This window comes from Vulpes vulpes, chromosome 3 (assembly GCF_048418805.1).
Source record: "Vulpes vulpes isolate BD-2025 chromosome 3, VulVul3, whole genome shotgun sequence".
In the NCBI taxonomy this organism is placed as follows: domain Eukaryota; kingdom Metazoa; phylum Chordata; class Mammalia; order Carnivora; family Canidae; genus Vulpes; species Vulpes vulpes.
The window spans coordinates 49,391,612-49,417,063 of NC_132782.1; the positions used below are offsets into that span (position 1 = coordinate 49,391,612).

Genomic DNA, 25,452 nt, shown 5'->3' on the forward strand with positions numbered 1-25,452 from the left:
ATTTTTAAATAATCTAAAAGAAGAGAAAAAAACATACATATGAAGGTAGTCATTATAGTATTATTGATGGTGGTAAAATTTTAGACTCGACTCATGTGTTCAAAAGTAGAGATGTTTTTTGTTTAGCTATACAGCAATTTGAAAATATGGTTTATGATCATTAAAAGTAATAATTAAGGGACACCTGGGTGGCTCAGCGGTTAAAGTGTCTGCCTTCAGCGCAGGGCATGATCCTGGAGTCCTGGGATCGAGTCTCGCATCGGGCTCCCTGCATGGAGCCTGCTTCTCCCTCTGCCTGTGTCTCTTTCTGTCTCTCTCATGAATAAATAAAATCTTTTTTAAAAAGTAATTATTAAGACCATAGCTACAAATTATGACAGAAAGTCTAGCATCACCAAAAGTGGAATGCAAAATTTGACCATTTCTATTATAAAGAAAAAAAGAGGAATCCCTCCCCCCTCCCTGCTCCCCCCACCAAAGGAAAGCAAAACCATTTGATTCCTGGAGTCCATCCATTCATTCAGAGAACCATTATATGGCAACTCACATGTGGCATGTGGCAGGTAGCAGTGATATTTTTTTTTTCTTTTCATGATTTTGAGTACATTATTTTGTTATTTCAGTCTGGCAGTAAAATACTTCTAAGTGAATCGCCAGCCAGGATTTAGCTAGGACATCTGTAGAAATGAAAGGCTGTAAGCTTTGGGCGGGTTTCTATGAACACAAGTACTCTTCCTTCTCAAGGGGAAGAATCAGGGACTTCGTGGGGATGGCAGGGAGAAGCTGCCACAGAAGCAGCAGTGATGAGTAAGTCTCAGAGGAAGGCCTGGGGGAACAGAGCACAGTGGTGAGCAACCTGGCTGCAGGGGAAAGTGGAATCATAGTTTGATGGTTTTCTCCGCCTGATTTCTCAGGATGTCATCCTTCAAAACCGAAAGCTCTGGCTATGGATCAAAAAAGAATGTGGATTCTCTTCTAAAAGCCAGTATAGGAACTGGCAGAAAAAGCTCGCAGAAGATTCCACCTGGCCTCCCACACACAGAACAGATTATTCGGGTGATGGTGAAAATGGATTCATCAATCCTGGCTATGAGGACCCTGAACAGATTCCAAGAGCAAAATCAGAATTGGGAGGCCAAACCCCGGAAGAGCATTTTTGGACGAGGCTGTAATCAGAATTGTTGTCATACATGCTTCACATCTCCTTGTTCCTTGAAACGGAACCATTGTGGAAAGGTGACGATAGTCTACCCTCTTCTCTCTCCATTCCAGTGGAGAGGAAGTGCATTTCTCAAGGTATTGAACCTTGCAAAAGAGAACTTTATGCTTATTTGGACTGTATCCTCCTCTGCTGTTAGGGAAGAGAATGCACTTGCTCGATGATCTTTTTCTTCCCCCTAATAAATTATTCAAATTGCATAGCATTATCCTGGCTCAAATGCACAAGTTTTCATGTAACTGAAATTAGGGGTATGAACATTGTAGAACAAAGGAAAATTGAAGAAGACTTTGATCTTTGAGAGTTTCACCAATATATTTGCATTTGCATCTACAGAAATAAAAGAATTTGGGGGTGGGGAGGGAGCGTATCTCTCAATGAATTGTCACAAGTTTACTTAACCTTATATTCAATTTAGAAGATCATTTACATACATACCTTTCCCCAATGTTGCAAAATTTCTCTTTTTGCTTCTTTTGTATTGCTTTCACAGAGAAACAAGAATTGACATTTACTTCAGAAAAGTCAGCTCTAATTGTAGTAAGTGTGGGTGTGGAGAGTGATGGAGGTGTGTGTTAATTGCATATAATCTTGGCTTGGGCACAGTTTATATCTAAGCAAACTCCACCAATGTTGGCATCTCCCAAAGTATATTGTTTTGAGGTCAATGGGCTAGAAAATCCTGAGTAAATCATGGAGATAATGGGATAAACTGTTAAAGTGTACTTTTTACTTAAAAAAGCATGGCACTTCTATTTATTCTTTGCCACTGACAGATGAAACCTCAAGTTCTAAGCTGAAAAGTTGTTTCAAACTCAGCGTTGCTCATCTTAAAAAAAACCAGTGAAGATACCCATAACGTATGTATCTACAGCATGACAATCATCGGGCTGCTAACCAACCTTAAGTTCCCTTTCATCTTTTTGCTATCAATTATTGCAATCAATTATTTGCAATCAATTATTTGCAATCAATTATTAATGGCCACATTAATGCCACAAGAAAACTTACATCCTCTGCAAATATATTCGGTACACAATTATCTCTAATATATCAAGCTCACTGTGACCTTGAGAGGACATATATCCCTAGTGAACATTTTAAATTAGCTACTAGTCTTTCCTTGTAACAATAAATCTGATTTTGCCAATTTAAGATCTTCATTGGTGCCAATTCCATCCCATGAGTGCCAATGATGTGTCTACTGCTGTGATGTATGGATTCATAATGCCTTTACAATTCTCGAATCTTTAGGATTGAAAAAAATATTTTTAACATTTCTGCAATGCTTTGCTGTAAATAATAATACATATTATGTTATACAAGCCAGCAGCATAAGTGCCAATTCGTATAAAAATAAACCCTCTGTATTCACATTTTATTTGCTTTTTTAACCTTTTCTTAGATGCGCAGCTTTGAAGAGTGATAATTTTAAAGTTTTAAAAATTTTAACTTAGTGACTACCAATGAAAGATCAAAGGATGAAAAGATTTTTCGATTATTATTAAGAAATGTATGTCAACTTAAAATATCTGGCAACTCAATTTCCTTGAACTGGCATATCTGTATTTAGTAATTTGACCTTTAGAATCAAAGATTTAACCGATACACCATGACATTTAAATAACATAAAAATATTTTTAAAAAATCATTATTCAATAAATACACAGCTTCCTCCACCCAGTTTTTCCAACAACATATTTGTTATTTGATAGATGATATTTATTTCACACAACTTTGTATGTGTGGGGGGATACATGATAAAATTGAACTCTACACCTGACTTTGCTAAAAGTACTCTCAGAGAAAGGTTTAATAGTCTTGGAAGAAATATGTGACAAAAGCACAATGAGCATGACCACACATCAAATGATTACCTACAGGAAACACAAACTGTACAGTTTTAATCTGTGCATCACCAAGAATGGCCATTTTTATGGGAAGACTAATGACTAACTTTGTGAACTTTCCTCTCAGGCTGAAAAAAACCACTGTAGTCTGAAAACTATGTGTAAAATGTATCCTTGAATTCAATGTAAAAGTGCATTTGTGACATAGCATAGAGAGGACTATCTCCTGGAGTGGAAATGTCTAGAGTTCTCTAGAAAGGTTCTGCTCCCTCTCCCATTGGCTGGTATGGTAATTCCACCATACTTGAGTCTCCTACCTTAGGTAAGGTTTGCCATCTGCAGTCATCCTTTACTAAAAAAACAAGTACACCTTGGGAAAAGTAACACATTAAATTGGCTGCCATCTTCATCCTTATTTGTTAATCTTAGAAAAGTGGTTTATTATTATTATTATTGCTTGAAAGCAGAGCATAAAAGGAATAGGAAACTTAATTTAGAATAAAAATGAAGGGGTCATTTTGGATCTTGGTATCTAGTAGAAATATACTTCCCAGAAGACCAGTGGAGAAAGGGGAAGTTTTGGGGTTATCTGGAGACAGAACTGGTATCATAAGAAAGAGAAGAGATTAGTCAGGGAATGAGGAAGAGAGATAGGGTCTCTACTGGCCCTGAATCTAGTACATTATCCCTTCTGTCATCATTCTTAACCCTGTAATTAGACCGTAGAGTATTTCTGGCCCTGGGGTAAAATCTAAATCAGTTTAACAGGTCCAAGACGTTCACTGAGTCATCTGTTTACTTTGTCTACCACATTCCTAGTTCCTAAACATAGCCTCCTACCTCCATTTATTTGAACATCTTCTTTATTTAATGCCATGCTTTTAATTATGGCACAAGAGGGATATCATTGGCTAGTAGTGTGGTTTGTAATGTAATGTTATAATGTCTGATACAATCCTAGGGTATAGAGACCTGCATTCACTTTTCTCTACCTGCTACCAACAAGAATTCCACTGGGAAGGTATTAAAAAGTAATTCGTTTCATTCAACACATAATCAATAAAATGCAAGAATAAAATCATGACACTCCTTGACTTACAGTAAAAGTCTTAAACAGTAACACGGGATATTGTTTTCTAAATATGGTACTTTAAACCTGCCTTTAATGATCTCTTGCTAAGGTTAAAAGGGTCAAATCCTTGAAATACTTCAAAATCCAAAGGGAATATTGTAGCTCTGTAGAAGTAACTGCTCACTTTTGCTTGTCACATACTCCTGACAAATGAGTCACTTCCAGGGAAATCACTGGATCTGAAACACTGGAGCAAAGAACCCCATCTCCCACCCACCCCACCCCCATCTACACGGGAAGGGAGATGGGAGTGCACTCTCAAACGGATTGTTAATCAAAGCCACTCAAACTGCCTAACCAAATGCTCAATTTCCCAGTTTCTTTTCTGACCAGAAAAGGAATATGAAGTTAGATGTCAATCCCAACAATGTGGGGCTCCTAACATTTCTTTTGAAATCAAATATAAATGGTTCTTCATTCCTCTGGCAAGTACAAAATAACCACCCTCAGGAAAAAGGAAAACAATATTTATGGCAGAAGATAAAATATGATGTGATTTTGTTAAGATCCTCTGCTGGCTTGCTCAAAAGGCTACTGCTTCTTGTTTAAGCTGCCACAGCAAATCTTTGCTAGTAGGGAGAAAAATTTCCATGGCTCAATGATGAGATAATATCAGTAAGCAATTTATTAAAGAGCCTGCCATCCATCACTGGAATTTGGAACAATAATGATGCATTGAAAATAAGTATTCATCCCAGTTTTTTTTTCTCCTCCTCACAAATTCCTTCAGTTCCAATATTTCTTCAGTAAATTGTTAATAGTATTTTGCTCTTTGTCTTTTTGGAAACAAGCCCAGGAGTGAGAAGGCACAAGCAGCAGCTGTCATAAACCCAATGGTACTTACTGCTTGGTTGGCCTATAAAAAAAACAAACAAACAAACAAACAAGAAACAAACAGAAAGCACATTTTATTCTAAAGGCATTCCAGTATCCTAAACCCAACTTTATCTTGTTTCCTAAACTGAAGACCCTTTTAATGTACAAAGGATAAATTTCAAACTTCATCCAAAATTAAGTATGTATGAATAAATAAATTTATAATTTTTATAATTATGACAAAGATATAGTTAAATATACATAAGTACATACTCCACATATTTTTATGGCCCCCAACAATTTTAACTCATTATGGCACAATTCCTAACAATCACGATAGTATATATGGGTAGTATTACTCCTGTTTTGCAAAACTTGATAAGTTAAGTGATTTGCCTGAGGTCATACCACCAAGACATTTAGTTATAGGTTGAGTCGTGAACCATATGTTTCCCCTCTAAACAATCCCTACCTCCTAAACACACACTGGTTTGGTTGGGTCTATACCAGGGTGAATATCTGTGTGTGTGTGTGTGTGTGTGTGTGTGTGTGTGTGTGTGTGCTTGCGTATGCGCGCGCATGTGTGTGTGTTCCCTGAACTTGAGTTTGTCTACTAGCAAAACAATTCAGAGATGTAATCTAAGCTAAATATCTATAAACTCTTATTTGGAAGATACAATTTCTACTTTTATAAACAAATGTCAAAAGAAGTCAATAGTGATGTTAACTATTGTGTCAGAAATTAATTTCTCATGTAGACAAACTAAAATAAACCACTCTCAAGCTCAATTGTCCATAAAGGAGTTCAGACATTTAAAGCTTTAAGGGTATTAATCATCATCATGATGAGGGAGCTAATGAATATTCATGATTTTCATGGCACTCGGCTAATATTGCCTTCCATCTGCATGAGTTTGAGTGCAATTTTATGACCCAAAGGTCACATTCAGATGCTTCAGAGTCATCAGGTATTCTGAAAACAACAGTTCTCAGGGATTTAAGAATCAGGCTTTCAAATAAAGCAAAACAATTCTCCCAAATGGCTCTAGAGACCAACCCAAATGCTGAAAATCTTGACTCAGCTCACGGCTGATCATGCCTTCTGTCTAACCCACAGGCCTCCACCACATAGTCTGCACCTTCACAGGACTGCCACACACTGCTGCCTCCTTCCAACATGGAAAAAGACCACCAGGGTCAGGGCAAGAAAGAAGCACAATGACAGGAACATTCATTCCATTATACCATCCAGTGGTCTGCAGGTACAGGGCTTGGCATTGTAGCTCCCTGCTCTGCCACCATCCCCAGATGCCACCATCTGCAGGTACAGGGCTTGGCATTGTAGCTCCCTGCTCTGCCACCATCCCCAGATGCCAGGGGTAATGTCACTGCCAAACAACTGACAAATCCTATGTTAGTTTACAATTCTACCTTTATTTGTTTGGTTGATTATTTGATTCATAATTTTTAATGAGTCACCACCTAAGTTATTTCCCAGGGAAGAGTCAGACTTTGTGGTAGCATAGAACTATCCACTTAGCACATGGGGAGACAAAGGGACAGGAAGATATAAGATAAAGGACAAAATCCCAAAGAGGAGTAAAATCAATAATCTGACAAAGATCAAGGATTATAAATCAAGCCTAATCCCCATATGATTTTGGGAAGATGCTGAGATTCCCAAGAAGATGTGATACAGGGAAATGTGGTAGGCAATTAACAAATAAGAAGGTTCAATGGATGTTTTTAGAGAAAAGTCAAATGGCAGCAAGATGTAACCTTGGGAAAATGACAGGATCCTGTGGGTAGGGTGGCCCCAGCTAAATGCAGACCTAACTCACTGGGTCTCTTTCAGCCACTAGAAACACAAGAGGTGAGGGAAATCCCACAAATCTAAGAGGCCTGGGAGAGCAATGTGATCCTAAACCAAAATCCCCCAAAAACACATAGGCCAGATGCAATGACAAGGAAGCTACTTCTGGCAGTGTGTGAAGTTTCCCAAATTCCAAACACTTATTTCAAGTTGTATTCTAGATGGCAAAATTCTATGTAATTTGGACAATCCCTTGGAGTTACGTGTAATGGGATCTGGCCGGCAAGAGTATAACATCCCAGAATATTCTCAGTGAACCAGTATGAACAAGAGCTTTTATTTTACAACTTACTTAGGATTATAAAATCACCTAAGCCAACTCTTCAGACTTTTTCAGGGCTTTCTGACTGTGGGCCATAATAAAGGCCTCATTCTGAAGATCTATACATGCCCAGTGAAACATTAGCTGAATCTGGAGCATTGTGTCCTGACACAGTGTAGCTGGGTCACAGATGACTGCAGGGCTTATCAAAATTCCTCTTCCCCTGAGACTCTAAGGCTACAGTGCTATGCACTGAAGCACAGTCAGAGTGTATGGTGGGTCTGCTTGTTCAAGGGCACTGCCATCTTCCACAAAGAGAGGAACATTTTAATACCTTGTTAAGACTGTAACAGTGGAAAATGTCTACTTAAATTTTTTTTAAAAGAAAAGACATGCCACAGACTAGAAAAAAAAATGTTTCCAACAGACAAATCTGTTAAAAGAACTGTTATTCAAAATTTGCAAAAAAGCTCTTAAAACTCAACAAAAAGAAAATGAGTAAGCAACCCAATATAAAAAATGGACAAAAGATCTCAAGAGATACATAATCAAATATGATATGCAGATGATGAAGAAGCATATGAAAAGATCCTTAACTTTATACATATTTAGGGAACTGCAAATTAAGACAATGAGATACCACTATGCACCTAGTAGAATGGCCAAAACCCAAAATGCTCACAATACCAAATGCTAAAGATGTGGAAAAAATAGAAACTCTCATTCATTGTTGGTGGGATTGCAAAAGGACAGCCACTTTTACTGTAAGACACTTTGGTGTTTTCTTACAAAACTAAATATAATCTTACCATACAATCCAGTAATCATGCTCCTTGATATTTATCCAAAAGAGCTAAAAACTTTTATCTGTACAAAAACCTGCACACAAAATGCTTCTAGCACTTTTATTCATAATAACCAAAACTTGAAATTAACCAAGATGGTTTTAAGTAGGTGACTGTTCATCCAGACAATGGAATGTGATAAAGAAAAATGAGTTACCAAATTATGAAAAGATATGGAGGAATTTTATATGCATATTGTTTAGTATGCATACTGCTCAGTCGTTGCCAGAAGTTTAGAGGGAAGGAAAGATGAATAGACAAGCAGAACATTGAGGAATTTTAGGGCAGGGAAATTATTCTGTGCTACTGTAATGATGGATACATGTCACTATACATTTGTCAAAATTTATAGTATGCATTACACTATGAGTGAACCCTAATGTAAACTATTTTAGGAGAGGCAAAATTTTTCCTTTAGTTTCTCAGCTAAGGCTCACTAATACAAGACAAATTTACAAGAGAAAAATAGAAGTTTATTAATACATTCATCTCATATATACGTGGGAGAAACTCAGGAAAGAGTAACTCAAAGAGGTGGCTTAGAATTCAGGCCTATATAGCATCTTCAACAAAGAACAATGAATTTGGAGACTAATGACAGGACAGAAGAAAGCAATTTTAGGCTGCCCAGGGCTGCAGACCATGGAAAGGTAAATATATGGAAAACTAATGACAAAGGCTAATTAATTAATTATTAATATTATTTAGACTTTTATGGTGCCCTCTCCAGGCTGATAAGAGTCTTAACAATAACCACTGGATGATTAATTTTTATCCTTCCTGCTAGAGAAGGGAAGAGGGACACCTTTGAAAATGTATGTCCCACTTTTAGGGTTTGTTCTCAACTGCCTTCAGTTCAAAATAATCCTTATGCTACATATGTTGTGGGGTGACACAGTCTTGCTTCCTTCACTATCAACTCTCATAGGTAATGTGTCAGTGTTGGTTTGTCTTTTGTAACAAGTATACCATGCTGATGTGGAATGCTGATGGTGGAGGAGGCTGTGTACATGGCTGATGGGGAGAGATATGAGGGAACTCTAAACTTCCAGCTCAATTTTGCTGTGAACTGTATATTGCTCTGAAAAATAAAGTCTATTAATTTTTTAATACAAAAAGGCACAAAGAAAAAAGATGTGGCCACAATCTTCCCACTTTTCTAATCTTTATTAATGCACTTGCAGTTTTTTAAATTTGAAGAAATACATATGTATTCCCCCAAAAAACAGTTCTATGCTCAAGACCTCAAAGCCCTGAGGAGACCCAAAAGTGAGCCCAATATTAGCTAATACTAGTAATAATGCTATTAATTATTGGTAGTAATGAAAAACAATACAAGTGCTATAGTTTCTATCAGATCAATGTAAATCTTATTGAAGAATACCAATAAAGATCTATAAAACTCTTAAAATATTGTAATTAAAGGAGTATTGTAATACTCCTCTAAGTTACACTGGTTTGGGGATGAATAATTTGTAGTACAGTATGCTAATAGACTTCAGATATCTCCTAGAATCCTCCAAACAACCTCAGTTTATAGATTAGGAAACTGATAAACAATGTTCCCAAAGCCAAACAGCTAACACCTGGGGAAAAGGAGGTTCTAGTTCAGGTCAGCAAAACTCCAAAGTTTAGGTGGCTTCTTAAGGCTGTCACTGCACTGCCTTCAACAGAACCTGCTAGAGAACAGTCCTAGATGTTGAAGAATTATTAATTTTTCACAGGTCTTGATTCTGGGTATGAAAGGTAAAAAGATGAAGGATTGTAAATTAAAGTCAAAGCAAAAAGAAGGTTCTAATTCTTTTTTTTTTAAAGCCACATTAAAAAAAAAAAAAAAAACCTGCTTCTTCGACACGGTGGACAACTTTATCATTTACAAAGGAAAGGGATGGACTCCATTTCCTAGCTATGCCACTAGTTTTCAATGTAAAAGTGAGCAGGAATTTGTGTAGATATCCTCTGTGTTCTGGCTCAGAAGCAATTTATTGTTACATGTGAATAGAGCATTCATTATGTTAATGTATTTCCTAATAAAAATGAATTTCCAATTAAATTATTTCCTAATGAAAACAAATGTATCCTTTATGTTCCCTCTCCTATCTTCCCAAGCCTCCGTGAGAAGAATTGTAAACTCATTCCTTTTAAATAATATTTTATGACATATTCAACAATTTCAAAATACTGGGAGCCTTTATATATTCTCTTATATCACTTTAATGAATCTTTAGGTTAAAACATCAATATTGGAATTGGACTGATGGCATGATAGGTAGAAAGAAGGCAAATTAATCAAGCATGCTTTTAGTTAGGGATCTGCTACACTTCAAAATAGTGAGAGAGATGTCAACATTGCATACTACTTTAAAAATAATTGATCCATCTTTTATTTTTTTTAAGATTTTATTTATTTATCTATTTGTGATAGAGAGAGAGAGAGAGAGAGGCAGAGACACAGGAGGAGGGAGAAGCAGGCTCCATGCCAGGAGCCCGACTCGGGACTCGATCCCGGGACTCCAGGACCGCGCCCTGGGCCAAAGGCAGGCGCCAAACCACTGAGCCACCCAGGGATCCCTTGATCCATCTTTTAAAAATCATTCAAAAGCTCAATGAATCAAAGAATCTGCTTAAAAGCACAAAATTCCTTCAAAACTAGAATTGCAAAACTAGATTGACAGAAATCATTTTCAAACCCACCAAAGTATGTCTGTCATTAGTTGGCCTCTCTCAGCTAATGGAAAAGAATCACAGAGTGACCATCTATGTTTCTGGCGAATGAACTCCCACATAAAAACGTCAACATTCTTTGCAGAATGTTTCTTTCAGTGTGTGAGGTTACTGATTTGAGACTGCTATGAGGAAGGAAAATGGGAAAATGAAACAAAACAAAACCCTGAAGGATAGGCAATAGGACTGAAAGAAAAATTATCTATGGTCTTGATTTTGCTTCAAGTTCTTTCCAGCAATTTATGATGACTACGTTCTAGCTAGACTATGTTCTAGCTTTAATCTGGCCAGTAACTTGCTCCATGACCTTGGACAACTCAATTCCTTTCTTTATCCTTTGGAGTTTTCATATTTTCTTGTCCTTTTCATTTTGTTTGTGGCCTGGGAATCTTATGGTCAGTAGTCACTATTTTTCCAATGTAAGAAGCTGCTTATAGGCAGCCCGGGTGGCTCAGTGGTTTAGCACCGCCTTCAGCCCAGGGTGTAATCCTGGAGACCCGGGATCGAGTCCCGCATCAGGCTCCCTGCATGGAGCCTGCTTCTGCCTCTCTCTCTCTCTCTCTCTCTCTCTCTGTATGTGTGTATGTGTGTCTCTCATGAATAAATAAATAAAATCTTTAAGTAAAAAAAAAAAGCTGCCTATGTATCTTCTAAAGAAAACTCACCTGCTCTGAAACTCCTTCTCCATAGCGAAGCAAAGTCACAAAATGCTCACAGTTGTTGACAAGAATGTCATATTCCACCTCCTGTCCAATAACCATCTCTGACCGTTGCATGACTTCTTCCACAGGGAGAGGGGAGTATGTCCCATCGTATTTATTGTTTATTCTGTAGGTATCATTTCCCACAACATCCTTCAGCAGTTGCATCTTCACCAGGGCCTTCTTGCTGAAGACAGACTTGGCACTTGTAAATGATGCAGAAATGCCATCCTCTAAAAGGAGAATTTTGGTTAGCAAGATCGAGTGATGCAGCCCCGTGAACCCCAATGCCATATAACTGCAAAACCACACCTTTGTAAGTGATGGAATCACTGAAGCCAGCTCTGTTAATTTACCACCAAACTAGAAGCCACTTAATAGTGCCAGGCTGAACAACTCATTCTGTGTTTATCAATAACACTTAATACTATAGGAGTGAGAATATAAGGAAGCCCTTTGTAAATCTGTATCTGCCCACAAAGCATATCGGGTGAGAAAACTACCCATTCTTAAAGAATAAGATCTCTATCAGGTGGCATTATTATTAGAGATCTTGGCATATGTCCCTAGCATAGTACAGCAAAGATTATTGTCCATTTTTTTCTATAAAACAGGCTCTTTTTCAGCATCTGAACCCTTCCAAACTAATATTTGTGGACCTCAGCACTTGTACATTCTGATTAGTAAGCTTGTCCTAGTGTTGAAACTGTGCTCCTTATCCTTTCCTCTGCTTTTACACTTGGATTCAATTTGGGTCCAATTTGAAACCTGCAGGGTACCTCAGTCCTCTAACAGGTCAGCTAGGATCAAGCTGGGGTCCTGCTTTTATCTTGCCAGCTCCTTTTGGCCAAGAAACTAAGTCTTGAAACTGAACGTAACCTAGTAGGCCGTCCTACTAGATGTGGCCCTGTGCTATGCCCCACCCCCTGCCACTCCGTATTAGCTGCCTTAATTGGCAAGGATCTGCCTTAGACTGCCAGGGACCTATGTCTCCTGGCCTGCCACTGTCAGTATCTGAGGCTGGACAGATGATTGTTCAGTGTCCAGCTCCAATGCCTGGCCCTGGTACCTGTCCATCTGCCTGAGACTGCTATGGTTGACTATTTGTTCAAGTAAATCATAAGAGGGAGAGTCTCCTTGTAACCAGTGTTTAGACACTCTTCCTTTTAGTAATGACCAAAAGCAAACATTTTTTTCTACTCCTCTTTTTTCCTACCTCCCAAGCTTCTTTTCATTCAAGCAGCATTTCCAGTTAATATCTTACACACTGGAAGTCCTTATATGTTACAAGTTCTTAAAGCATGTATCTCCTAGTTAGAATTACTAAACGTTTTAGAAACCAGTCTCATGCAATCAATTTACAAATGAGGAAATCACAGCTTGGAAAGGTAAACTGGCTTGCAAAATATCATGCAAATAGTTAACAATAGAACCAGAAACTGGATTTCAGTCTACAGGATCAAAGCTCTGTACTAGAACCACATTAATATGGAGTTAACACATGAAAATGAGGAAAGAGCAAAACAATCTTTATTATTTTCCAGATGTGAAAACTGCAGAGAAAATATAGCTTTGCTTAATGTTAATCACTAGACTCTGCAGAAACTAATGGCTCTGTATCGTAAATGTCACTTTATTTGCCATTTCTATTTCCAACCCTCTATAACAGGAGGCAAATATCTCAAAATGTTGCGAAAACTACTTCATTAAAAATTCTCAGATGTTTCCAAGATAGTAAGACTAGGATTATTAAAGCTTCTTTCTAAAGGTATCTTGAAGAAAAAAAAAAAATACTCCAGGCTACTTGAAAAAATAATTTGTGCTTATTTCCAAACATTTAGGAAATACAGAAAAAACTATGTAAGTATGTAAATATGAATCACCCATTACCTACCCACCAGAAATAATTATCATTTTGATGTACTTCTATTATGTGTTATTAACACATAATAATGTGTATATATTATTTCTTTGCAAACTAAACATCATATTATATACCACACTTTTAATCTGGAAATTTCAAATAAATATCGTGCGATATTATCTATCATGCAATTAAACATGGCCAGAAATATGATTTTCAATAGCCATTATAGTAGCTGTTGTTTTGGCCTATCTAGCACCCCATCCCATAATTGCCTTTCTTTCTGGAAAATATTTTGTGTGGGCCAATCATAGTATCTCATTCTCCTGGGCCCAGAATGGTCCAGTGATGGGCAAGGGTCCACACTAAACCAATTAGGATAGTTCTCCATGCTATTTCTAACTTCAACAGACAGGGATTAGCTCTCTCCTACTCAGTCACAGGACTGTAAGAATGAGAGCCTAAGGATGTTGACAGTTATCATTTCAGCTTCCTAGAGAGAAACAGTCTAGGAGAATTAAGACAATACATAGAAAGAAAATGCAGATGTGAGTCTTCATAATCATGTTCAAATCCCTATATCCAGGCATCCCTGAAGCCAGTACCATTTTTACCCTTTCTGTCGTTTATCTCAGGGAAGCAATGAATTTGCCTTTTTGCTTACACTAGTTTGTGTTTGTTTTCTGTTACTTGCAACTAAAGAATTCTGCCAAACAGAGAATATTCTAATATTCTGTGGCAAAGTCATAATTCATTTAACTAGTCCCATATTGAACATTAAGCCACTGTTGACTTCTTTTTTTGTTTCTCCTAATCCCCTTCACATATTTCACCCATCTCCCTATCCCTCCCCTCTGGCAACCACCTATTGCTCTCTGTATTTATGAGTCTGTTTCTGGCTTGTTTATTTGTTCATTTGTATTATTGTGGGTAGGGTATTTTGAGGGGGGTTGTTTGTTTTTTTAGATTCCACGTGTAAGTGAAATCATATGGTAATTGTCTTTCTCTGTGTGACTTCTTTCACTTGCCCATTACCCTCCAGGTCCATCCATGTTGTTGCAAATGGCAAGAACTCATTCTTTTTTATGGCTGAGTAATATTCCATTGTGTATATCCCACATCTTCTTTATCTATGGATGGACACTTAGGTTGCGTCGGTATGTTGGCCATTATAAATAATGTTGCAATAAACATAGGGGTACATATATCTTTTAGAATTAGTGTTTTCATTTTCTTTAGGTAAATATCCAGCAGAGGAATTACTGGATAATTAGGTAGTTTTATCTTTAACTTTCTGAGGAAACTCCAGAGTGCTTTGCAGAGTGGCTGCACCAGTTTGCAATCCCACCAACAGTGCAGGAGGATTCTCTTTTCTCCAAATCCTCACCAACATTTGTTATTGCCATTGTCTATTTTTTAAACTGTCATAAATGACACAGAAGTAAACACTTATAAAGAATGTTTTTCTACATCTCTATAAGTATTTCTGAAGAATAAACTAATAGAAGTACAATTCTATTGGATCAGAGCACATGAACTCTTTTAAGACTCTTAATACATATTGTTAAATTGTTTTCAGGAATGATGTTCTCAACTTTCATTTCTTTCAACAATATCCTTGTTTTGATTTCATTATACCCTATCCACACTGACTGTTATCATTTTTAAATCTTTGCTAAGTGATAGGCATAAAACCTGTTATTTTATTATACAACTCCTAGATTACTACCTTTAAAGATAAGATGGTTTCTGCTCTTCTTCTTCTACAAACTGTTCATAATTCTTTACCCATTTGTTTTTTGGGATTTTGGTGTTTAGTATTCCCAGCATCTAGAATAGCATTTGGCACATACTGGGTAATCTGTAAATAAATGTTGAACAAATTGAAATAATTTGTGTGAAAGACACTGATTCTTATCATTTGTTTGTGACAAATATGCTCCCCAGGCGAATTATTTACTTTTTAATTGGGTGCGTTTCTTTTTTTTTTAAACCAGAGGTTTTCAATCTTAATGTTAATTGGCCTTTGTGATTTATGCAATGCCCCTTTGGTCTTAGCATGTCCTTCCCTAAACCTGTCTCAGATAGATTAATCTACTTTCTATGTTTTATTTCTATTTTGTCTTATTTCATTATTTCATTCATGATTCCTTCTTATAACAAGAAAACTCAAAAGCTTTCAGATGTTGCTGGAAACAGACCTTACCTAGAGGTGCTATGTTGATAACATAACCATCACCCAAGTACAGTGCCCAGTGCTGATAGCCAGAACGAAATACTTCAATCAAGTCTCCTTGCTGGGGGTTACCAGGATAGCTCAAACTAAAGCAATCATTAAACGCCATCTGCAATGACAGAGACAAAGAAGATCTAGCTGACATGACTTGCCAAAAGAAAATTGATTTAAGACTTCCATACAAGTATAGGGACACAGAATTTATTAGGAATGCATTCCTTATTAAAGACTTAAACTCATGCCACTATCCTTTTCTTTGAATGATCCCAACACTGAATTATGTGTACATAAGTGAAAAAGATGTGAGAAAGAATTTTATCTGCTAATTGCTTAATTTTCTATAGCAATGCTTCTCATTCTGATCAAACCTAGGGCTCCTTTACAATAATAAGCATTTTAGAATTCTCTCCTTAAATCCAGAAATTCAGGGTTGCCTGGGTGACTCAGTCAATTAAGCATCTGCCTTTGGCTCAGGTCATGATCCCAGGGTCCTGGGATCAAGCCCCCACGTTGGGCTCCCTGCTCAGTGGAGAGCCTGCTTCTTCCTTTCCCTCTGAAGAGGAAGTCAAATAATAAATAAAATCCTTAAAAATTAAAAAATATATCCAGAAATTAATAGATAATATAACTTAACTATATACAAAAATTTCAAAAATATTAATATAGTGCCCTATTTGGAAGATAAAGGGGAAATCAATTTACATGTCAATACGTGTCTTATATAGTCACAACTATACTAAAAGATATAATAAAGTGTCCACGTACTTGCACTTACTTAGCAGGAAAAAGTCAATGTTCAGAAGCAGAAGATGAGAAATCTTTTGGCCTTTCATATATCAGCACAGTAAAATCAAAGAACAAGGCATAGGTGGACACTAATGTTTTGCGCAAAGAAATACTTTGTATTGCAAAACTTACTCTATAATTTAACTTAACCATAGATAAGTTCCAGGCTCAGATGAGTGTCCATCCAGAGATTCAATCATACTGCAGGATACAGGACATTTATTTCTTGGGCCAAGCTGTACTGTGCAGGTCTAGGCACTGCAATCTCTACCCACTAAATATCAGTAAATGCTCTTTGTCATGTAACAACTACAAACATCCCCACAGATTTCCACCATTCCCCTACTGCTTCACTTACTGTCTGATTTCTTACTTACTCATTCCAGAAACAGGGTAAGGTGCCATCGTAGAAGTGAGACAACTTGGAAGGTTGGGGAGTTCACCATGCTGATGAATATGTCTGAAAATTCTAAGTTTGGTGAGGCTTTTTTTTTTTTTCCTTTTAAGTCAATACTTTTCAGAAAACATATAAGTCTCTGACAGTTGGTTTTTATGGAAGGTTACATTTCCTATGTATGTATGGCACGGAAGTAGAATGACTCAGCAGGCGAAAGTTAGAGACATTCATCAATACTCAGAAGGAGATTTAGTGCTATATCCATGTTGAATCTCTAATTGGCAGCAGAGTTTCTCATCATTTCTAGATCTAATATAGATCTGTATGCTCATTTGCAAGATAAATCCAAGGGCCAGAAAGGGAAATTTCCAAGCCATCTAAATTATAATCATAATAGCATAGGCTAAGGACTTGGGAATACAGACTATCATTTTTTTGGCACTCTAAAAGTCTTTTCTACAACACTTAATATTGGGAGGGTGTTTTCCCAAGTATTTGTGTGCCATCTGTTGAAAACTTCAATCATCACACTGTCACAGAAATGCAGCCAAATGTAAGCTGTCCATCTGTTGAAAAATAACTATTAAAACAACTTTATGGAAACCATTAAGTCTAACCACTCTGTCAAATATGTTTGAGTCTTAAGATGGAGTTCAGAATTTGGCCACATGGGTACTAAAAGGAAAAATAGATAATATACTATGAAATAAACAAACACATTTCCCATGAATAGGATTCAGCAAGCACACACAGCTGCCTACTAGAATTCAGAGACCTAGCCAAGCTTACAATAATAATCACCCTTTGAACAGAGAGCACTTTGCAGTGTAACATTTTTTTCAAACGCACTATTTCAATTAACCCTGTTTAACTTGTTAAACAATGATTTGAGCTTATTATGTTATTATTCCATTTTATAGGAAAAAATATACAGTAGCTAATGCCAGCTTTTGGAAAACACCCATTGAAACCTTCAAACAGATCACTTACATTAGGGTTATATCCCAATAAACCCATTGTTAGTTGAACATATCATAGGTCAAAATGCATTTAATTCATCTAACCTACTGAACATCATAACTTAGCCTAGCCTACCTTATACATGTGCAGAACACCTCCATTAGCCTACAGTTGGTAAAATCATCTAACATGAAGCCTGTTGAATAATAAAGTGTTGAACATCTCATGCAATTTATTGAGTATTGTATGAAAATGAAAAATGTGGTTACATGGCTGTATGGGTACAAAACAGTTCCCGATACTAGGGCACAGGGGTGAGCTGCAGTAACCAGGCTTTGTGAACTGTCCAGAACTAAACAGGTGGATGGTAAAACAGAGGTGGCTGTTTATAATTGTTGAGAAGGTGGCTCTTGGTTTTTGTGTGATTTCAGCTCCTTATCCTTTCAGCCACAATAATTCTGTGGAACAGATGATTCCACTGCACAATCTTAATATATTTAACACGCTTTCAATTCTGGCATATAGTTTGTAAACTGATTTATGAAACGTAAGTTAATTGATTTCATGAAGCCTATCATATTTATAATGAAGGATGGCAGGATAACAAGGAAAACATCTCATATGAGTAACCACTCAAGAAACTAAGGGAGGAGATTGGAGACTAATATGTAAGGGGAAAGTGAGTTCTAACACCAAGTGCTTAGAATTACAGCAATTTATTGCAGAAAAGTACGTCAGACATTACCTAATCCACTGCTCTCCAAACTTGTTTTTAGCAGCACGGCCCTGAATTAAACCAAATATCAGATGGACCCACAAAAATATAAAACACAAAAGTAGCTCTGCCCTGGATGAAGTCAGGAAGGAGCATGAGAGTCCCATCTGCTCCTCATTGCTGCTGCTACCGAGGTTCTCTGGGTCCCCAGAAATTCTAGGAATGGAGCTTGAATAACACTCATTTAGTTATAGCACAAGCCCCCTCATTTTCAAGATAGAGGAAATAGTAACAGGTAATTTGACATGCCAAAGGTCATATGCTATTTTACAAAAGATTTCCAACAAATGGTGCTAGAGCAATTGAATATTCATTGCAAAAAAACAACAGGCAAAAATACAACAAAACACAAATCTCCACCTAAGTTTCATGTCTAATACAAAAAATATTTTAAAACAGATCATAGAATTAAATGTAAAACTATAAAATATGGTGGGGGGGGGGGGAGCACATAGGATTTAGGGTAGACAAAGAGTTCCTGGTCTTAATACTGAAAGTACTATCCACAAAAAGAAAAACTGAAAAATTGTCCTCAAAATTTAAAACTTTTGCACTGCAAAAGATCCTGTTAAAAGTTCAAAAAGACAAGCTACAGAATGGGAGAAAATATTTGCAAACCACACATCTGAGGAAGAACTAGTATCGAGAACATATAAAGAACTCTCAAAACTCAAGATTAAAAGAGCAAAGAATACAATTAGAACATAACCAAAAGACACAAAGACATTTCACCTAAGAGACACCGATGTCAAGTAAGCCATGTTAAACTCATTAGCCATTTGGGAAATGCAGATTAAAACCATGAAGGGATAACATTACACACTTATCTCAATAACTAAAATAAAAAGTAGTGACAACAGAAAATGCTGGCAAGAATGCACAGGAACTGTATCACTCATTTGCTGGTGAGAATATAAAGTGGCATAGCCCCTCCTGAAGCAAACTCTTTAAAAACTTGTAACTACCAAAAACTTGTAACTACCATTTCTCTGATAACTCCTGGACATTTACCCAGGGGACTGAAGACAATAGACACTGAAGACTTATATGTACACAAGAACCTGTACATGAGTGTTTAGAGCAGTTTATTCATATTAACTAAAAACTGGAAACAGTCCAGGGTGACCTTCAGTGGGTAAGTAAATTGTGGTACAGGCACACTATGGAATAGTACCACGGAATAAAAAGGAACAAACTATTGATGCATGCAGCATCCTGGATGAATCTCCAGAGGATTATGCTGAGTGGAAAAAGCCAATGCCAAAAAGTTACTGTATGATTCTATCTATAGAACATTCTTGAAATGACAAAATTATACAAATAGAGAATAAAGAGTGGTTGCCAGGGGTTAAGAAAGTGGTGAAAGGGAAGTGGGTGTAGCTATAAAAGGGCAACATGAGAGATCCTAGAGATAATGGAAATGTTCTGCATCTTAATCATGTCAATGTCAATAACCTGTCTGTGATATCACAGTACAGTTTTGTAAAACGTTAGCACTGGGGGAAACTGGGTAAAGGCACAAGGGATCTCTCTGTGTTATTTCTTATAATTGCATGTGAATCTACAATTACCTAAATATAATAATAGAGATCAATGCTTTTTTTTAAAATACAGGACCTAGAAGAGGACAAATATATAGACGTTATATGGTGACAGATTTCAGCTGTATATGAGGAAAACTTCATTGCAAGTGATCCAACAATGGAACAGAGCACCTTGTGCAGATCACAGTCTGTCACTGGGAATGTTGAAATACACTCAAGGTTGACAAAAATAACATCTCCAGCGTGGTGGTAGGAGGCGAGGCGAGAGTAGTTAGGGGAGGAGGCCTTGTAAGGTCCCTTTCAGCTCTAATGTTCTCCCCTTCTGTTTCCCAGTAAGTGTGCTAGGTGTAATCCTCAGGTCAATACCAAAAAGTAGAGATCATTATTTCCCCCATTTTAAAGATGAGGCATACAACATTCACAGCAGTTCGGAAACTTACCCAAAATCACACAATGGAAAAAGCCAGAACCCACAACTGGACTCAGATTAGCCTACCTCCAAGATCAGGCTTCTGATCCTAACTGCTTCTCCCCTTCACATTGTACTGCCTCCGCTGCTGACATTTCTGCAGCAGCCCTTCTAGCGCACTGTTGGACCAGTTAGCAACTGTGAGCTGATTATTAAGATCACCATTTTACAGATGAAGAACCTGAGGCTCTGAGGAGTTAACTGTCAGACCTAAAGTCACAAAGGTAGTAAGTGGCAGAGACAGAATTCAATTCCAGATCTGTCTTCTTATTCCAGACTGCATGCTCTTTATACCACAGATTAACATTGTGAACCAAAGGAATTGCTACTAAACAATTTTCTCAAAAACCCAGACACCAACAGAGAAGGGAAGGCAAAAGAAAAATATAAATTGTACCTAATCAAACTAAAAACTTTTGTTCTTCAAAGTCAAAAGTGAAAAACAATGGATAGAAAGGAGATTTGCAAATGTTTTCTCTAGGTGTCATAACTTGCATCTATATAAGTAAAGAACAGGTACAAGTCAAAAGATAACTTTTTAAAAATAGGTAAAGGATCTGAATCAATATTTCTCTGAAGAAAATATAAAAATGATCCATAATCACATGAAAAGTTACTCAATGTTATTAGCCATGAGGGAAATGCAGAGTAAAACCACAGTGAAATACCACTTCATACCCACTAGGATGGCTAAAATTAAAAAGGCAGATATTAAATGTTAGCAAGGATGTGAAAAATCGGAACCAACCCTCAAACATTGCAGTATAAATGTGAAATGGTATAATCTTAAAAAAAAAAAAAAGTGGAGAAGCTGCAAAAAACACATGGAATATATATTTCATGTAACAACACAGAAAGTTTTTAAACATTTCTATGCAGAACCAGAGAGTAATGGGAAATGAATCTTGGGGTATCCCTGATCTTCTCATACAGGAGAGGTGTCAAGGTCGGGCTAGAAGCATCTAGAAGATGCCTAGACTTAGACCCTAGGCAAATGGCTATAACTTGATTGGGTAATTTGATCTGCATGGACCACATCTACCCATCTCATTTGGGAACAAGAAAATAATTCTGTGCGTCATATCCATGAGCTAACACAGAACCAATGAAACATACATTTATAAAGGCCTCTATTACAGTCTGTGTGTCACCTTGAAGATAAAAAATAACGCTTGATGTGCACAGAATTGTCTAGTCTATAATAAAGAGTGGCATGAAGGTAAATCTACAATCTTTGTAAAAGAAATCTCCTGTTTCAACTACCAAAACAGGCTGCCCTGTTTAGAGCTCCTTGCTGGTCCCTCCCCATGCATGGAAAGATGGAACTTCCCCCTGCACAGACAGGGGCAGGCTGATTACCTGCTGCTCATGTCCATGAGGCCACCTGTGTTACAGAAATCCTAAGAACCCTTTTTTCCACAAACTACTTCCAAGAATGCTGTTGGAAGTCTGAAACACAACCACACACCATCCCTAGTCCAACAGTCTCCCTGTTCGATTTGGACCTTTTCTCGTCTCAGCTGCATTTTTTCATCCTTGCTTCTACCACACTGAGCTGGCTCCATGATGCCTCACACCCCCAGAATGACCACTGCACACCCCCAAGGAGGTGCAAGGCTTTTGGTCCCACATCCTCCCTACAGCTGAGGGTTCCATCTCCCCATCAGATGAACTGACCTCCCTACTGGATGAACCATCTTCCACTACTGATTTCTCCATCTTGCCCCCCGTGTGCTCATCTCTACGTTCTAGGAAAACCAACCTAACCGTGATTCCTCACACTCACCTGGAATTTCGTTGCTAACACTGAACCTACTACCTGGAACACAGCTGCGCCTTTCCCAATGCCCCCAAAGTCCCACTCCTAGAGATCCAGGCCAGAGGCCCCCTCCTCCCCAGGTCTTCTTGCAGCCAGCCTGCGATGCCGTTTCCAGGGTGTGTTTATATTGCACCCTTGGCGTTTCCCACACCTGCGTCAGTTACTGGTGTCCGGGGAGTAATCTCTTCCGCTCGGTACGGAGGGCTGCTTCTCGTTTGTCTCTACACCTTCAGCTCCTGGCAGAGCCCCTGGCACAAATACCTGCGGAGCAAGTATCTAATGAACGAGGGAATGAGAAGTCCAAGCCCAGGGGAGGACAGAGTAGCTGGGTTTATCCAGCACATAAATCATATTGTTAGTCCTGAATGCCAAAGCAATATCACCATTCCCCAAATCTGATATTCTCTGATACTAATTACTTGTGTTATTATCCGTATTCATGGAGGACGGTGGGTCTAAGAAAAAAAAAAAAAAAAACTTTTAAGCAAGACCAGTTTTCTAGTCCTGGTTCTGCCATTTAATAGCTTTGTGACTTGGGGACCGAGTCTCTCCCTGTAGACTCAGTTCCCCCATTTGTAACAAAGAAGGGTCTGGATGGGGGGGATCGCCGGGTAGCTCAGCGGTTTGGCGCCGCCTCCGGCCCAAGGTGTGACCCTGGAGACCCAGGATCGGGTCCCACGTCGGGGTCCCCGCATGGGGCCTGCTTCTCCCTCTGCCTGGGTCTCTGCCTCTGTGTGTGCGTGTCCCCCATGAATAAATAAATAAATAAAATCTTTTTTAAAAAAGGGGGGGGGGGTGGATGCTCTCTATTGGTCCTTCGAGCCTCCACACGTGACAGGTGGGGCCTACAGGGCTGCCTGTCCGGGAGCCTGGCGGTCGTCCCCCACGCCCACCCCCAGCACACCTCGCTCAAGCCCGGGGCGGCCGGGCCTGCGCACCGGGGGCGGCTGCCGGCGTCCTGGGGTCGCCCTGGGGTCGCCCTGGGGTCGCAGCCGCGGGCCTCCGCTAGCGGCCACCCGCCCGCTGCATCCGCGCTCGCGGGAGGTCGAGGCCGGGGCCGCTCAGCGCCGCCCCGCCCCGCGCCCGGGGCCCCGCCCCCGACGCTGCTGCGCATGCTCCGCGGTCCCGCCCTGCCCGGTGCGCGGAGCTCGGCTGCACCCCCGCGCGCACACACACGGGGGTCAAGGCGCGGACCCCGCGCGGAGCCTGACGCCGACTGCACCCATCGCCCCTCGTCCCCACCCCACCGCCCCCGCGGCCGCTCTTCCAAACTTCTGTGGCATCCACGGTTGTGCCAGGCGCTGCAGTGACCAAGGTTCGCGGCCACTCGTGAATGTGCCCCGCCCCGCCACACGTGCACACCCGTCTAGCGCTGCACACATCCCTGTGCCCGGGAAAGAACCCCCCGTGCCTGTGCCCCAAGAGCGCACCCCAGTCTTTATTTAGCTCAGCAAAGGTTGGAGGGAGGGGATGACCTTAGAAAACCTCCCTGTCTCCCACCACACACACACAACTTGACAGGACGAGTACTTGTGAGCCTGATCCGGAGCCCAAATTAGGGCTGTGAGGTCGCACACGCCCTCCCCCCGCTTCCCTCCCCCCCCCCCCCCCCACCCAGTCGCTCCCTTTGGAACCTTCCCTGTCACCTCCCTCTAGCCTAAGATCAACTTGAGAGTGGAAAGATTAGGGCTGTGAGGTCGCACACGCCCTCCCCCCGCTTCCCTCCCCCCCCCCCCCCCAGTCGCTCCCTTTGGAACCTTCCCTGTCACCTCCCTCTAGCCTAAGATCAACTTGAGAGTGGAAAGAGGACAGAAAGGAGAAAGGAGAGGGGAAGGGTGTGCCGACCCCTCCACAGCCAGGTACTAGTTTCTCCCAGTGGCAAATTTACCTGGCTCTTCTTGGGATGGGGCCTTCCTTAAAGAAAGACACTCTCCGCCGGTGCACTACCCCTCTCACCTCTCCGGCCCTTCCCCTACCAAAGGCCTGGTTCTGCCGATCCCTTATTCAGCATGACTTGGGTGCATGTGACAGAGCAGGGTGGCCAGGTAGGCCAGCAGAGGCTTCCAGGAATAAAGCCGTGTGAGTTTAAAAATAAAGCTGGGGATGAAGAGTATCCCTTGTCTCACTGCTAAACTAGAGAGGCCGGGCCGCCTAGCCAGCCAAGGACGCAAAGCCTGGTGGACAGCTAAATGAACTTTTTGGAGCTCTGCACAGGCCTTTCCTTCAAACAAGTCATAACCTAGATTTTTACTCTGATTTAAATGGAATCTCAGCTAAAAGGAAGGATTCAGAGGCTGAAATAGATTGCTAATTTTATGTGTTTTGTCACAGTGGGATAAGAATTATGTAAAGATGCAGCTGCCTTTATAAAGGAATCAGGTTCTGTTATGAAAATTAAGGGTGAATCTGCATGGTTTGAAACTGGGTCTGGCTTTGACAACTTTGGAGACAGAGAGAACCGTAGAAAGACATGAAAAGCATGAAGGATCTACAATTACTGGCAAAGTGGAAACTAGAACACTTGCTTCGGGTTGGCTTTTGGTTTGTTTTGATCTTATATTTTTATTGCATGTTGCCTATTTAATATATTTTTAGAGTTCTACGCTGAATCAGATATGTCTTTCAATACTCATTGAATGTCTCAAAGAGAAAGCCATAAACATGCCTTTGCTTTATGTTCCCCAACTATTTCAATTGAGTCATCACTGAAGGAAGTGGTTCATGATTTTCAACAGGAGAGTTATTGTGAGTATTTATAAAGCCATCCTGCTTATGAGTTAAATTTATTATGTTTGCCAGGTTAATCTGTTTTCTCTAATCGGACACTTAATCATCCAGTCTCCTCTCTGTATTATGGATTCATGAACGTGAACCGAGGAGGATTGCTCAGTTAGGGCAAAATGATAAATTATCATTTCGTTTTGGGGGTATTTGTGATTAAATGCATCATAATAGAATTAAAATGAAATAAATCTTATGATTTTACTTCTAGATCCCTGCCAGGTATAGATAAAATGCATTCGGTTAAGAGTAAATTTAATTTAATGCCTGAGTGAAATTTGTCGGAAAAATAGAGCGTTGTAGTTCTCTCTTCCTTTCTACAGATTGGAGTGATAGTTAATCACTCAGTGGTACTCTATGGATGAGCAGCACAGAATTCAAATTTCCAGTCAGAAAGAA

The 25,452-nt window shown here is 39.3% G+C and overlaps 2 protein-coding genes across 7 annotated transcripts in view; one reads left to right on the forward strand and one right to left on the reverse strand.

Annotated features, from left to right (window-relative positions):
* Positions 1-2,595, forward strand: part of ATP13A5 (ATPase 13A5) — a 104,361-nt gene extending 101,766 nt beyond the window's left edge. The window contains exon 30 of the mRNA XM_026016473.2: positions 915-2,595. Within this exon, the coding sequence (XP_025872258.2) occupies positions 915-1,172 (258 nt within the window). The 3' untranslated portion in view covers positions 1,173-2,595. The remainder of the gene's footprint in view (positions 1-914) is intronic.
* Positions 2,596-4,803: 2,208 nt separating this feature from the next.
* PLAAT1 (phospholipase A and acyltransferase 1) lies at positions 4,804-24,424 on the reverse strand. Of its 6 annotated transcripts, none has more exons than XM_026016466.2 (5): positions 24,161-24,424; positions 22,240-22,533; positions 15,493-15,631; positions 11,387-11,655; positions 4,804-5,057 (listed from the first exon to the last, which is right to left on the reverse strand). In XM_026016466.2, exons 3-5 carry the CDS (start codon positions 15,629-15,631, stop codon positions 4,956-4,958), a joined length of 510 nt encoding a protein of 169 aa, XP_025872251.1. In that variant the 5' UTR covers positions 22,240-22,533; positions 24,161-24,424; the 3' UTR covers positions 4,804-4,955. The 6 variants fall into 6 exon arrangements, with proteins under 6 accessions (XP_025872251.1, XP_072608502.1, XP_072608503.1 ...); XM_072752401.1 differs by having other exon boundaries at positions 22,424-22,533; positions 24,161-24,296; XM_072752402.1 differs by lacking the exon at positions 24,161-24,424 and adding an exon at positions 23,211-23,349 and having other exon boundaries at positions 22,424-22,533.
* Between the last annotated feature and the right edge of the window lie 1,028 nt (positions 24,425-25,452).

Coding starts and splice junctions, on each gene's coding strand:
- PLAAT1 (XM_026016466.2), bottom strand. CDS start 15,631: ATGGCGTTTAATGATTGCTTTAGTTTGAGCTATCCTGGTAACCCCCAG. Junction 11,656..15,492: donor TATCAACATAGCACCTCTAG/GTAAGGTCTGTT, acceptor TTCTCCTTTTAG/AGGATGGCATTTCTGCATCA. Junction 5,058..11,386: donor GAGAAGGAGTTTCAGAGCAG/GTGAGTTTTCTT, acceptor TTTTTTTTATAG/GCCAACCAAGCAGTAAGTAC.